The 14881-nt window shown below is 41.7% G+C and overlaps 1 protein-coding gene across 1 annotated transcript in view; it reads right to left on the bottom strand.

Moving 5' to 3' along the window:
- Positions 1-14881, bottom strand: part of LOC122791641 (palmitoyltransferase ZDHHC3-like) — a gene marked incomplete at its 3' end in the record, with an annotated part of 381752 nt that overhangs the window by 207498 nt on the left and 159373 nt on the right. Inside the window, 2 exon segments of the mRNA XM_044059457.1 lie at positions 3516-3589; positions 9170-9258. Coding sequence (XP_043915392.1) covers positions 3516-3589; positions 9170-9258 — 163 coding nt within the window.

Here is a 14881-nt window from a genome sequence, read left to right as displayed (position 1 = left end):
ATATGATCATGGGAAGCATACAAGCAAAAAAATTACACTGGTCATGACCGTCTTTACGGGGAATCTGCCGCCCACACTGACATTTTACCTTTCTGGATGACATGAACACAATACTAAACATGAATAAAAAGGAAGAGAAACCCCCCCCAGGGGAACACTCGCCTGAAAAGGACGGCTTGGTAACCAGCACAGCAGAAAGGTGTTCAGACAGACATACAATAATGGCATTCGGACTGGTGGCAAAGAAGTTCCGAGTGTTTGTATCTCTATATCACTTTTATGCCCCATGTCTTGTGTGGAGAGCATACATGTGACATATGGCATTTATAAGAGCTGAAGGCTTTGGTATACTGGTTGGACGTTGTGCCATCCTTGGCAGGAGATCCCTTAGGTGAAGAATAAGGCAACAGTGATATGGAAGGACATGTGCAAAATGAAGCCGATAAAAGAGAATCAAGCCTCTAAACTTCAGTGTCCCAGCAGAAGTCAAACTCCCTTTAGAACAACTCTAACTGCTTAAAACCAGCATTAGGCATCCAAACAAACACAGTAATACATTAGAATGCCCAGAGGAATTAACAGTAGTAGTAGTAAATAACAGTGTATTAAAGCAAAAACTTCACACAACTATATTTTTTAAATAAAAAAGAAAGAAAACAAAAGTTTATAACAGAGGAAGAGAAGGGATGCTCCCGAAGGGATCTAAGAGAGTCTAGAAGATGTCGTGCACCAATGCAGGCTTCCAAGTAGTTTCAACTGTGCAAGTCCCTCAGCTGGCACTAGAAAAAAGGACAGACTTTCTGCGACAGGGATTAGGCTTCCCTTGCTGGGAGGGGCTTGGCCACTCCCTTATCAAAGAAGGTCAGAGGAGGGGATTCTGAGCTCTCGAAAGCTGCCAGTGTAGTATTGATGCAGGCACAGCAAACATATGGCACTGAGGCAGTGGGAACAGATGAACATATTTTAAAATTAAATTTTCATGAACACTGCAGGGATATCATTAAAAACACATTATCAAAACATGGATTTTAGGGTCGGCTGTGGGGGCATACAGAGCGAGCAAACCACAAATATGGCCAAGGGTCAGCTGTAGGAGCATACTGTGGTAAAGCTCTGACTACAGCCCAGTTGACCACAGTTTGGATAGCAGCTCTGGCACTTCATAAAGCTGGTAAGGGACGTGGTACAGTCAGTTTTACTTGTAGAAATACTTCAGAGGAAGAAGAGGAGGCAGATATGTGGTACACCAAACTGTGGGTCACCCAAATCACACACCTCCCTCATTCAGGGGAGGGGTTAGGCTAAGTAAAAAGTCCTTAATGCAGTGATGTCAGTAAGAACACAAGTAAACCTCAGGGCTTCCTGAATACCTCTCCCCATGGCTCTTGCCCTAGCAGACTGACAGATCCACACAATTAGGTTGCAAACAGATTAAAGCGTGACTGGGGAAGACTTTATGGTCAGCAGCAGGCATGGGGCAAAATGTATATATAAATGGACTTTAGGGGAATGTTAGCTCTTATGATGTCAATTTTAGAGAAAGTTGAGAAAATGAGAAAAAGCATCTTTACTGTACCGAGTTTCAGTTCATTTTAAAGTATCATACTCTGTTCCACAGTTGAATGAATAATAAGATTCAAACAAGATACTTGAACTGCAGTTTAAGCGCTTGATTATTGCTTACTCTTATGCAATGCTGGCTGGTAAACTTTAATATATAAAATGAGTGCATTTAAGCTGCGGCTAGATTTTTTAATGCTTGTAACTCCTTGAAGGCACTTCTGCTAAGGCACTATTTTTTTTTAACACCAATGAGTGCTTAACATTTACTGCAAGTGTAGGAAGGGCTAAAAGAGGGAAAGGGGTGCGAAAAGAACTATCAAAGCACAAAGGTATGACAGCATCAGACTGGTCATCAGTAGCTTTATGCAGAGTGGAGAAATGTATAGAAACAGATAAGGGCAGTCAAGGATCGGTAAAAAGACGTAAAGGGAAAAGTAGAAGGTTCTATGGCAGAGGGCTGGATCTTTAACTGCAACCTGGGCAGCTGGGCTTTGACTAGTAGCCCCTGCACTGGAGAAGCTAAGCATGGCATGCTCTCCTGAGTGCTTGGTGAGCACATACAGCAGTATAACTTGCATGGTGGAAATCTGGGAACCCCTATCAATGCTTCAGGGAAGGTGGGGTAGGGGTACTTGCTACTAAATGTCCTTTGCATCAGTGAGGAATGGCCAGTAAGAACGCCCCACTCCACAGCCCCCTTCAGCTGCTCAGCAGGGCACATCCACAGCATAGGCAAATGGGAGACGGGCTGAATAAACTCCTCGAACCACCCCTGATGGCTGCCTGAATGACAGCCCTTTCACACTGGGTACTGTGATTCTCTCTTATCAGCTAAATGAGTATGTTTCTTCCTTTCTTCTACCTCCCAGAAAGAAAGAAAGGAAGGAAGAAGGTACTGCAGTGCTGCGGTGTACAAAAATCCATCCAAGATGGTGAGGGGGATAAAAATATTGCTCTCTTTTTAGCATAAAAAAGAAAATGGTGACGGCCTGACAACTGCATACAAGGCACCAAAAGGACAGTGTGATAGAAAAAAAATGGCCAAAGAGGACAAGAGAAGTTAAGCAGGGGCAGATTAAGGGAATCCACCATTTCAAAAGAACTCCACTGAGAAGGTGACCTACAAGTTTGGAGAGTTGCCAGAAGAGGTGGTAAGGATTCAAACTGCAACACATATCCAAAGTCAATATTAATGCTGACAGAAGTTGACCGTGACTATGTCTACGTTTCATTAGTTTCGCTGCATTAAGCAGCAGTGACAAATCCAGAGAACTAAACAGGTGCACATGTATGCATATATAAAAATGCACACATTTTACCACAAATGCCTCCCTGACTCATGTCTCCAGAGTCCTTATGCATGGCTGCATATGCATACAGCAAATCATACATAGCTTAGGTTGAAAAATTTCATCTACAAACCTCTGCTCTCCCATTATCACTACAATATACAAGGTTAACCTTTAAAGAAAGGATGACTGCAAGTTATTCCATCCTTGAGCACCTTCACCATGACCCTACAGATGCACATACCCATCACCAACAATTTAGCAACCTGAAAGACTGGCAGATGACATAGCTTGGTGCCTTATCCCCATGTTGCCATGCCAGACTGTCAGCATACTCAAAGTTTATTAAAATTTTAAAAATACAAAAGGCAGTTTTCTAAACAAGTTACATGCGACAGTACTTGCTTATGCAACCATACTGAAAGAAGAATCCAAAACCCATTTGCAAAAGCAACACAGCAGCATAAAAACTGACCCAATACCACCATTAGTAGGAAAAAACACTGCACAAAAAAGGAGAAACACTAAATTCATATAGAGCCCCCCAAGACATTTAATCAAAAAAAAAAAAAGCATCAGTAGAAGGGAAGCAATAAAACAAGACAGAAATCCTGAAAGAAACCCTCTGCAAACTTAGCACCCCACACTGCAGCAATTTCTTACCCGATCATCCTTGCGTGATGTCCCTGACCTTAGGTCCGAGAAATCAATTGCTGTATCTGGGAGAGGCACCACCCCTGACAAAGAAAAAGAGTTTAGGTCTTGAGAAAAAACTAAAATAATATTTCCCCGTACCCCTAGCCCACACTTAAAGATAGAGTTGTCATGGGCAACAGGAAAAAATGAAATTTCTTCCCATTTTTAAATCCAGTTCATCACAATTCCAGTAAAATCCACAAGGTGCTGTTGTCTTCATTTCAAATATATCTTGCACAGAAAGTACAGTTGTGTACACTTACCATAAATGTAGATGCTTGAGTGTATTCACTGTTGCAGTCATTACATTTGGGTAATCTGCTGGCAGATTGCCCTCAGTCGGCCTGAATTCTAAAGTCTTGGGTCCTGGGTATTGCTGTCTTCTCTTCCATGATGTCAGGTCGTCAGGGGTATAAAACAAGCAGCCAATGCCATTTTTAGTTTTTCTTGCCCCAGATGTCAGGTGCCCCCAAAAAGGTAGCAAAAATATATATGTATAAAAACTATATATACATGCATCAATATAAACTTTACCTTCGTCTACAAGCAAATACACCACATAGGTTGTAGAAGATAGAGAAGGAAAGATAAACTCCAGAATGAAAGGGGGGTGACGGGTGGGTAACCTAGACTGCAACAGCGAATACACTCTAACATCTACATTCATGGTAAGTGTACACAACTGTACTATGTTATTCATGTTTCACTGTTGCAGTCATTACATTTGGGTATAATCCCAAAGCTATGGTTGGGAGGCTGGAGCTAAACAGTATTAGGTGTAGCTATAAGGCCCTGCAGAACTGCAGTGGCAAAGCCTGCCCTGGACTTAGTGTAGAGAGGTAAATGATAATGCTTTGTAAAGGTGTGAACAGAACTCCAAGTAGCAGCCTCTAGAATGTGCCTGGTTGGTACTCCTCTGAGAAAGGCTGCTGAAGTAGCTGCAGCTCTGGTGGAATGAGACCTAATGCCCTTGGGCACAGCTTTACCATGGTGTAAGTAGCAGAAACAAATGCAGTGGCTTATCCGTCTGCTTTGAAATAGCTTTTCCTTCTGATCCTGCAGCATATGTCACTAGTAATTGCTCGGTTTTTCTTAGAGCTTTAGTCCTGCTCAAGTAGAATCTTAGCTGTCTGTGTACGTCTAAGGAATGCAGAATTCTCTCCCCCTTGTTCTGCGGATTTGGATAAAAGGTTGTAAATCTACTTTTTATGCGGATGAAAGCGCTTAACCTGATGATTTGACTGTTTCTTGCTCTTCTGATTCTTGGAGTATTGTCTTCGTTTTATGTGAATAAAGCACTTGGTGGTCTACTATCTTTGTCCGAGCAGAGGTCTTTTGGATTTACAGTCTTAAGGATTTATTTGGTTGCAGTTACTTTCAGTAGCGTTTGGATAAAAGGTTGGCAGATGAATAGTTTGGTTAAGAGCCACACTGGAAACCACCTTAGGCATAAATGTTGGATTTGTCCTCAGACACCCTGTCTGGGTAAAATATGATAAACGGCTCTACAGCCATGAGGGCCTGTAGCTCTGAGACTCTTCTTGCTGAAGTAACTGCTAGTAGCAGAGCTGTTTTCCATGACAAAAACGTTATATCGGCAGTATTAGCTGGTTCAAATGGAGGCAGGGTGACCTTTTCCAACACATAACTGAGGTCCCAATGCAGGTATTGGTGATCTTTTAGGAGGCCTTAAGATACTGCTTTAGTAAAGGATGAGAAAAGATTGGTGACTCTTGTAATGAGCCAAAATGGCAGAGGCATGGATTTTAATTGATGAGAAAGATGGGCCTTTGTCAAGCTTCTCAGTCAAGTATTGTAATACCTGAGGAATATTTCATTCTGCTGTATCAGTTCCTTGTGCTTGATTCCAAGCACAGAATCTCTTCCATTTATCAGCATAAGATTTTCTAGTACTAGGCCTTCTGGCTTCCAAAATGACATCCATCACAGCTTTACTGAGAGGTGTTGTTTGCATAACTACATGATCAGCCATGCTGCCAGGTTCAGTGTCTGGAGTTGATTGTGCAGGATCTGACTGTTTTGCTGGGACAGTAGGTGAGGTCTTTGAGGTAAGGTCCAACCTGGGTATTGAGACAGGTTCCTCAGGATTGGGTACCAGTATTGGCGGGGCCAGTCCGGGGCAATTAGTATCATCTTTGATTTCTCTTGTCTGACTTTTAGGAGGACCTTGGGAAGAAGAGGCATGGAAAGGCGGGCGTCCACTTTCCATGATTGTCTGTGATAAGTCCTTGTGCTTAATCTTTTCAATTGATAATTTTGAGGAGAGGCAAATAGATCTATGTCTGGGATCCCCCATTTCTTTGTTGTCATACTGAAGACTTGTGGAACTAAATTTCCACTCGTGAGAATCCATAAGGTTTCTGCTTAAATCGTCTGCCAGAGTATTTTGTTTTCCTGGCAGGAATTGAGCTTGAAGATGTATTTGGTAAGTCAAAGCTGTGTCCCACAGTGCCATGGTTAATCTCCAAAGAGGTATGAGTGCGTTCCCCCCTGCTTGTTTATATATCACATGACCATGGTGTTGTGTCCATCTTTATCAGTAGTTGTCCAGTTGTCCTGGATGAAATAAGTCCTTGAAGGCTGTCAGGGCATTTTGAATAGCTAGTATCTCTTTCTGGTTGATATGTAGATGCATTTGTTTTGGGGTCCATATGCCCTGAATGTATGGAAATGGAATCTGTATCCCTGTGATACTATGTTTAGCACCCACTTGTCCTGGGTTATTAATTGCCAATTTTGAGCAAAAAGTGCTAATTTTTCCCCCAAGGGTGCTGCCAAAAGATAAGTACTTGGTGAAGGCAGAGGGAAGTCATTGGGACTGTTTTCAGTAGGTTTGCGTTTTATGTCCTCCAGATTTGGAGGTAGAAGCGTCCGCCCCATTGCTTTGACCTGTATGAATCTTGTGCCTGGTATCTGGAACCCTGGATTTGCCCCTTTGAGCTCTGTCTGACACAGGAAAGGACCAATTTTTCGTAGGCCAGTGTCTACTGAATCCTGGTGGCTGCACTTGTAAGAAGCCTTTTACAGTTTGCATAGACTTAGCTTTGTCTTCCATTTTCTTTAAAACATCTTCTGCCTTAATACCAAACAGGGTATCATGCTGTAAAGGTGCATCTAGTAATTTAGCTTTAACATGATCAGGCAAATTTCGTTCCTTTAGCCAGGCATGCCTCCTAATCACAGATCCAGTAAATGCGGCCCTGCAGGTGGCCTCTAAGGAATCAAAGCCATATTGCAAAGTATGCTTTCCAACCTGTTCAGCTGCATGCAATAATTCATGCAATTCTTTATTTTCTGCACATTCAGAAATCAACTTCATTTTCTGTTTCAGCAATCCCGTAACATGTTGTTGATACTTGAGCATATGAAACTGGCAGTTTAAGGCCCTAATTGCCAAGGTTGCAGATGTATAAACCTTTTTTCCCCATCTATCCAGTGCCCTTGAATCTGTCAGAGGGGGTAGGATTTTTTGCTGTTGAGGCCTTAACATCCTTTGGACCCTGTGAAATAGTTTCAAGATCGGCAGCAAGGTTTCTAAATAAAAATTTGTGTGAGTCAGGGACCTTGTAATATCTGTTAGGCTTGCTGGGAGCTGGAGGTAAGGAGTCAGGGGTCAAGCTTGACTCCGAAAACACATCATCCACAATGTCTAAAACTGGGGGTATGGCTAAAGGCCTGTGCAGAGGGAGAAGGAGGAAATCCCGGAGCCTCTTTTTTGATTCTGAGAAATCTTGACTCTCCCAGTGAAAATGCTCCCACAAAGTATGCAAGGTTTCTCCAAATTAATAATCCTCAGGAGGTGATGCAGATGGTATAGACTCCTCTGCATCAGAATCCTCATAGGGAGGTACAGATAATTCCTGATCAGAAGAGGAAGAAGAAATAGAAACCTGATCTGAAGATTCATAATCATTGTCTTGCCTAGGCCTCTTATCTGGAGGGGGATGGGAACCCCTGATCATGGTAATAAGGTCTTCAGCCATTTTGAACATCTGTTTTTTTAGGCATAGAGGCCTGTGCACATGGCTCATGCATCAGTTTTTTAGTTTTAGAAGTTGTTTTTGCCTTTAGTTGTGCAGCTGTTGTCGGTTTGATATAAAAATGTTGAGGCCTGAATACACCTTCAGAAGCCGGTGCCTGCTCACCAGCTCCGGACCCATCCGAGGGAGATACATCCGTGGGTCTAATACTTTGAGTATCTCGCGGCATGCCGGACTCCACATGGGTGTAGGTAGTGGCCTGCGACTTGACAGTAGCGGGTATCAGGGGCTGCGAAAGCGCCTCACTGATTACCGGCGACTGGCTTAGGAGAAGCTTCGTCATCGGTTTTGGACCTCAACGGTCTCTCTCTGCCTTTTCTTTCCGTTTTTTATGTACTCCAGTAGTCGGATTGCTATCCGATGACATTTCTGGGTAGTTAAATCTGTTTCCAAAATACTTTGAGGCAAAAATATACCGACGCTTAATAGTGCATTGGTTAAATCTAGCACAAAACCAACAGTCAGGCACGTTGTGATCAGGGCCTAGGCAAGGAATACAGTATAAATGGAAATCCTTATGAGGTATTTGCTTCCCACAAGTAATACAACTATTAACTTTTTCTGACATCGGTATGGAGCAAGAAAAAAAGTTTCCCCAATGGGGTACTTAGCTTTAGTGAAGACTTTGGTGCTGAAACTCAAACTCAAATATTTCAAGAGTCGGCCGAACGGCACTTGCGAAATGCTTCTGCTTCGGGCACCACGCGGCAAGAAAGACTGGAGAAAATGGCGTTGGCTGCTTGTTTTATACCCCTGATGACCTGACGTCATGGAAGAAGAGACAGCAACCAACGCAGGACCCAAGACTTTGGAATTCAGGCCGACTGAGGGCAACCTGCCAGCAGATTATCCAAATATAATGACTGCAATAGTGAAACACGAACAACATCTGCTTTCAACGTAACCTAGTCCAGACTCAGCCTCACAGATTTCTAGATAAAGCAACAGGTTCTGGTCTCAAAGCAACATTATCTACAGCTTTGCAATAAGTATTTCCTTTACCCATTACATCCCACTCCTGACGCAAATGCAAAAATGCTTATGTCTTTGTAGTATATTCATCACAAAGACCACATCCCTGGGTCCAGCATTTCACATGGCACAGTACTACTCTGTCACCCTCTAGTTCTCAGACTTTTTAATATTTGTGCTGCTCTCATACACATCATCTTACCTTTAGTTCTTTGTAAAGAACACACATGTCCATGCTGTAAAGTCCCACTGCCTTTTCATTTACAGGGTGTGGCACCCTGTCCCTCTGTAATCCTATCCTGTATAATAAAAAAAAAAAAAAAAAATTCTCAAACTCCTTCAGGGAGCTGCACACAACTCCCCTCTGGAACACCATGCATGGAGTTTGCGCATTTGTTCTCAGTGGTATATACTATTTCTCAGCCTCATACCATTCACACAAAAAAGCTGATTCCTTAAACTCAATCACCTTAATCTAAAACATTTTCTCTTTTAACTTAAAAACAGTACATAGTGTTCCCTCAGTTAAAATCAACTCTCTTTTAGTTTCTATTTACTGAAAATAAAATCTGCAAGTCTGCTATTTACCTGGGTCAGAGCACACAGCTCGCAGGTGGCAGGCCAGTACCATGAAGATAAGAAGGTTGAACACAACAGCATGAAGTGGGCACCAGATGCTGTAAAGCAATGAAAAAAAATGAATGTTTACAAGAAAAAGAAGTCTATGCTTAAACGTTACTAATTACTGGAACCACAACTTCTACAATTTAATACCAGTCTGATTTCAGGCATTTCTTTTTTAACTACCATAAACTTAAAACAGCCACTAATACACTTAACTGGGGGCCACATGACATTATGAAAATTAATCACTTATTGTGAAAGTAAAAGTAATTTGCAAAGCAAAATGGGGGGGGGGTCTGTGTATGGTGCAGACATTTAAGTGTGTGCTAATAAACAGACTTTGCAGCAGTCCCAGACTTGATGCCCAGAGTTTCCATTTGTCTACAAGACTCAGTCATTTATCCACACAATGCTCCCAGTTGCTAATAAACGTGGATGCTGTGGGATTACCCAGTTAACATAACTTTTTTTCTTCTAAAATACAAACCATACCCTTAGTTATTTTGGCAACATACGATCTTTGTGGAATGTGTCCTTTTGTACAGGCCACACCACCTGTGAATGTGACAAAGCCACAAATATAACGAACACAGCAACATGCTTCAACTTGCTTTCTCGGACACAAACATGCCCCTCCCCAAAACAATAACCATGCAACTGCACTTTGCTTTCACATACAGCCTGCCCCCCCAAAAACAGAAAGGACTATGTACATTTTTGATGTCTCATTATGAAGAAAGTGAAAGGCATAATAGTTAATGTTGTTGACACAAACATCCCCAAACAAGCCACAAAAATAACACTTTAACAGAGCTCTTGTAAATGCCCTGCACTTTCACAAACAGCCTGCTTCCCCTCCCCCAAAGGATAGCCATCATACGAAAAAAAAATAGCAATGCAATTCAACCTACTGCTCTCATACCTGGGGGGTGGATGCAATGTATGTGTAGCAGTGTTCATTTCACAAAGATCATGTGACTTTTGATTTCACAATCAATACTCTCCCCCCTCAAAAAAAAAAAAAAGATGGCTGCTAGTAATCTCCTCCACAATCACACAAAGGAAAAATAGCTAAATGAATGTATTTCAATTTGCTGCTGTCATTCAAAGCCAAAATCCCTGAACCAATCACAGTATTTATAACGTGAATTACCATGGGCAGAGGGTACCAACTTCCTATGAACCTGTCACCACAGCTGACATGTATTATATTCTGTCTTGCCAGTAAAGACATCTGCAAGAGAAATATCAGCCCTGAAGATAAATATGTCTATTATTGTTGACCACAATGGTAAACACCCAAGATTGGCAACAACTGATCTCAAGTGCTTACCTCACACATTAGCAGGACACAGATCAGGTAACATAGGATGAAGGAATTAAATAGGTATAATACCTTATTTATGGCACTCTCTCATTCACTAATTCATTGATTAGTACAACTGTCAAATCAGACAAAAAAAAAAAAGATTACTGAAACACCTTTGCAGGCCACATTAAATGAGTTTTACAAGCCACATGCAGCATATGCCCTTGCGTCACAGTCCACTAACAAAGACCCTAGCATTCTATAAAGCACTGCCTTGGGATATGGTTTGTAAACAGTATGAATATCATTACAACTGCACTGACTTGGGATATGGTTCCCATGGTAAGTAACCTGTTGGCCATCAAGGTGGATTTTGCCCTTTTCCCTAACTATAGTGCAATCTCAGAATTGATATATTTAGTTAGGGGGCGGTGGGTGGCACAGTCCCCCATATTGGGGGAGGTGGGAGAGCATAGCCCCCCACACCTGGGTGGGTTGGAGATGGTACAGTTTCGTTTTCGTTAGTTGTGGTATGAGTTACTTACCCTGGGAAAGGATTCACCAGTCCGGTCATTCGTTGAAGTGAGGTTCTGATGCTTTCATCTCGATGATTTGGTCCTCGATATTGTGTGCTTTTCAATGATTTCAAGTAGACCCATATTATATTATATTCACACACACTACATACACACTGTCAGTGACTCAACAAGTAGCACACACCCCTTTGGTGCTGGAAGATCAGAAAGCAGTGACCTTTATTCCTATCCAAGATGGGTGCATTAAATTTTTCAGTACTGACACTGTCCTGCAGTATCGGGGGGTGCTGCAGATCATTCAGATGAGACAATTAACAAACGTCCCATCTGCCAGAGTTGGCGGTAGTCATAGGAGAAATTTGGCCAGAGCTATCACTTTTGTCCCCGTCCCCCTCCCCCCAAGGTTACTAGACTAGGGAGACATTATATATGGGAACGCTACATATTGATGACAGTTTGTAAACCCGGCAGAAGGAATGAAATACTCATATGATCGCAGACTGCTGGCATTACCCTGTGGGAGGTGTGTTCAGAATTTTTTTTTTTAATTTTTTGTTTTATTTGGTTTTAAAACAGCAGATAAGTCAAAAATAAAAACAAAACTATTTACATAGGTTCACAGCAGATCAATACATCAGTTATACATATCAACAATTTATACTTTTCAAGTCTTTAAGCCAAGATTTACATGAATGTGTAATACTAGAATTTTTATCTTTATAGTGTGCAATTCACTACTGCAAACAATTGTTGCCATACTAATAAATTCAAACACTAGAGGGGGTAAGTTTACTTTTCCAATTTGCATTAATTACTCTTCTGGCTATAGTTAAGTGTAAGAATTGAAAAGACTGTACTGGAATTAACTGGAAACAACTGAAATGAGACTGAAACAAAAGTCATCTGTTAATTACCCAAACTTGTGCTGAACAGGTACAAGTCTCTCCTTTACGGGGCAAGTCTTGTGTATTTCTCCAAAATAATTCTCCAAACACTAGTTCATTCAATAAGGCTTTATTAGATGTTCACAATATCCGAATACTGCCTTCATTAACAGGCTGATAAACAATAACAGTCTGCCAGAAATGCTGGGATAGTCTTTATTTGACCTGTCTTCTGTACTCAGGCTTGAGTGTCTCTATTGCTGCCTAATCTTCTCTGTAATGACAGGTCAAACAAATTGACTGACTTCTCTAACTGTATCTGAAGTATAATACCAAAACCCTATAATGCTTTATATGCCTTCTTAGCCTTGGTTCTCAGGCCTGGTCTTGTACGTGCCTTATTCAACATTTCATTAAAGAACATTCAGTAGCTGACAAGACTGTGGGCCGGATTCACGAAATCTCTGTGTAAGACTTAATATGTCTTACTCGGAGGCTGCAGTTGAACAGTATGACGTCAGCATGCCAAGCATATTCATGAGGGCATGCTGAATCATTCCCAAGTCTAACATGGTCCGTGTAGGAAAGTAGGGGGCGTGTCTGATTGCCGAGTACAGCAAAGGGACACGCCCCCAGAAGAGTCAGAGTCCTGAAAGTAAACACCCACGAGCGAGTCCGCTGAAATGTCAAGGAACACAATGCCAAACATCCCCACAGACTAAACCCTATTGAAGATATGTAAAATGTAAAAATAGCAGTTTCCTTTTTTTTTTTTTTTTTTTTAATTTCCAAAATGTTTGCCCGCATTTGCGCTCGTTTGCGCGGGTATGCCCTTCGCTCAACCACAGTTAGCAAATATGACATTGAAAAGCATATAAGATCTACATATGCAGATTAAGCAAAGTAACAACAGCGCAAAGACTAAGGTAGTCAAGGTTCGAGCCCCACAACATCCCCCCTCCATTTTTCTTTAAATAAGTATGAAACAATTCCCCGACATATATAAATTTAATTTAAGTAAAATGTAATGAAATGGCCAATGTATTTCTGAACAAAACCTATATTATGTATATATAAAAAGGATCAGAATTGCCCATAGCTTAGCAGCGCTTTAAAAAGCTTAATATGAGTGCCCGTAGCTGAGCAGCGCTTTAACAAGCGTAACATGAGTGCCCGTAGCTGAGCAGCGCTTTAACAAGCTTAATATGAGTGCCCGTAGCTGAGCAGCACTTTACCCAGCTTAATATGAGTGCTTATGGCTAAATAACATGTTACCCAGTGTAAGCAGTTTGCATGGAGCTGCGCAGCACGCCAACCAGCTTACTGCCGGGCAACGTTGGGCAAGCTGTAGCAAAGTCGCCTTTACACGCAGACACACCTACTAGCCTGTCTAGACAGTAGTAAAATAAAAAAGCAATGGCAAGGATCGAACCCGGGATAGTGTGCACCACAGTCAAAGTACTGAACCACTAAGCCATGACAGTTGTACTGAGAAATACAGTGTTACCATACATATAGGAATGAATGAAAATATAACCATGACAAAGCAGGTTTGCTGTAAGCAGAGAAATATTCAAAACGGCCAATCACATATAAGTGCGGGAAAACCGGCATATATAAGCCCCATTGGCGGGAATACACACCATAACTGATTATGGTACCCATTTGCAGTCAGGATGGCAGGTGCAGGAGAGGGAAATCGCTTTAGAGCACAAAGGTGGGGCGTTGAGGAGTCAAAATATATGGTTTGGCTCCTAGTCCATGATCATGAAGCACAACTCATGCAGGGACAGGTTCAATGGGGAGCCTATAAGGCAGAGGCGTGGAACCGGTTGGCACATGATCTCATCAGTGCCACAGGCATTCCGAGGACTGGTGAACAGGTCCGTCACCACCATGCGGACCTGAAGCGACGAAAGGTGGACCAACTGAACCGATGGATCCAGGAGGCCCGCCAAATGCCCAATGCCCCACTACTGAGTAAGTATCCATGTAATTAAGTATGTAAGAAATGCTATCCTAGCCTATAGTATGGATAGGTATGTTACAATATTCCTTCATTTATATTACAACTGCAGGTGTTCGTTCCGCGAATCGGCAAGCCTATGCTGATAGGCTGTCGAGGTTGCGCCACCAGGCAGGTTAGTAATTATTCTGTTGGTATTGTTATAGAATATAAGTGGAACAGCTTGTAAAAGAGTTCAGTGTTCTAACCCAGTAATAAAGTTCAAATAAGCCTAGAAGAAAGATTCTGCTAGTATTGTAAGATTAGATAAGTGATGCGGCCTGGAAAAGAGTATTGCAATCCACTACAAAGGATTAAACAAGTCTCAAATACAGTTCCCACCTGTATTGTAATATCAGATAACTGCTTCAGCCTGAAAATGAGTGTTGTGATCAATCAACAAAGGATAGACAACTGTTGAATACATCCTTGTAAATTTTGCCATATGAAATAAGTGACTCAACTGGAAAGGATTGTTGTAACCCAGTAATAAATGTTAATAAAGCCTAGAATTAAGTACCATCCTGAAATGTAAATAAGTGACAGAGTGTGAGAAAGAGAGTTTGAAGCTACCAAGAAAGCTGTTATAACTTCTGAATAAAGGTATACTGCATTCACTACATAATGAAATGAATGAGACAGCCACAACCAAAGAGTGAAATGCCTTTAATAAAGTACAGAACCTAGACTGTGTCCATCCCACGATTTGGATATGTTGCTGTACCTTTGCATTATGGAGAGAGTATGGCTGTATGAAATGCTGAACATCCACAGTTGTCTAGACCCAAATAAATCAAATGTAGCAGGATGCTTTACCTGAACACAGCCAGATATGAACAAATATGAATAAAAATGGAATGTATATTAATGTAGCAGTAACATCCCCATCACCAACATTCCTAAGGTTACATACAGGAAACTGTACTAATACATGTAGGGGAT

Source organism: Protopterus annectens, chromosome 17.part0 (assembly GCF_019279795.1).
Source record: "Protopterus annectens isolate FY-2018-M chromosome 17.part0, PAN1.0, whole genome shotgun sequence".
Classification (NCBI taxonomy): Eukaryota; Metazoa; Chordata; order Ceratodontiformes; family Protopteridae; genus Protopterus; species Protopterus annectens.
Note: the sequence above shows the minus strand (reverse complement) of the source record. Positions and strands in the feature narration are given on the sequence as shown.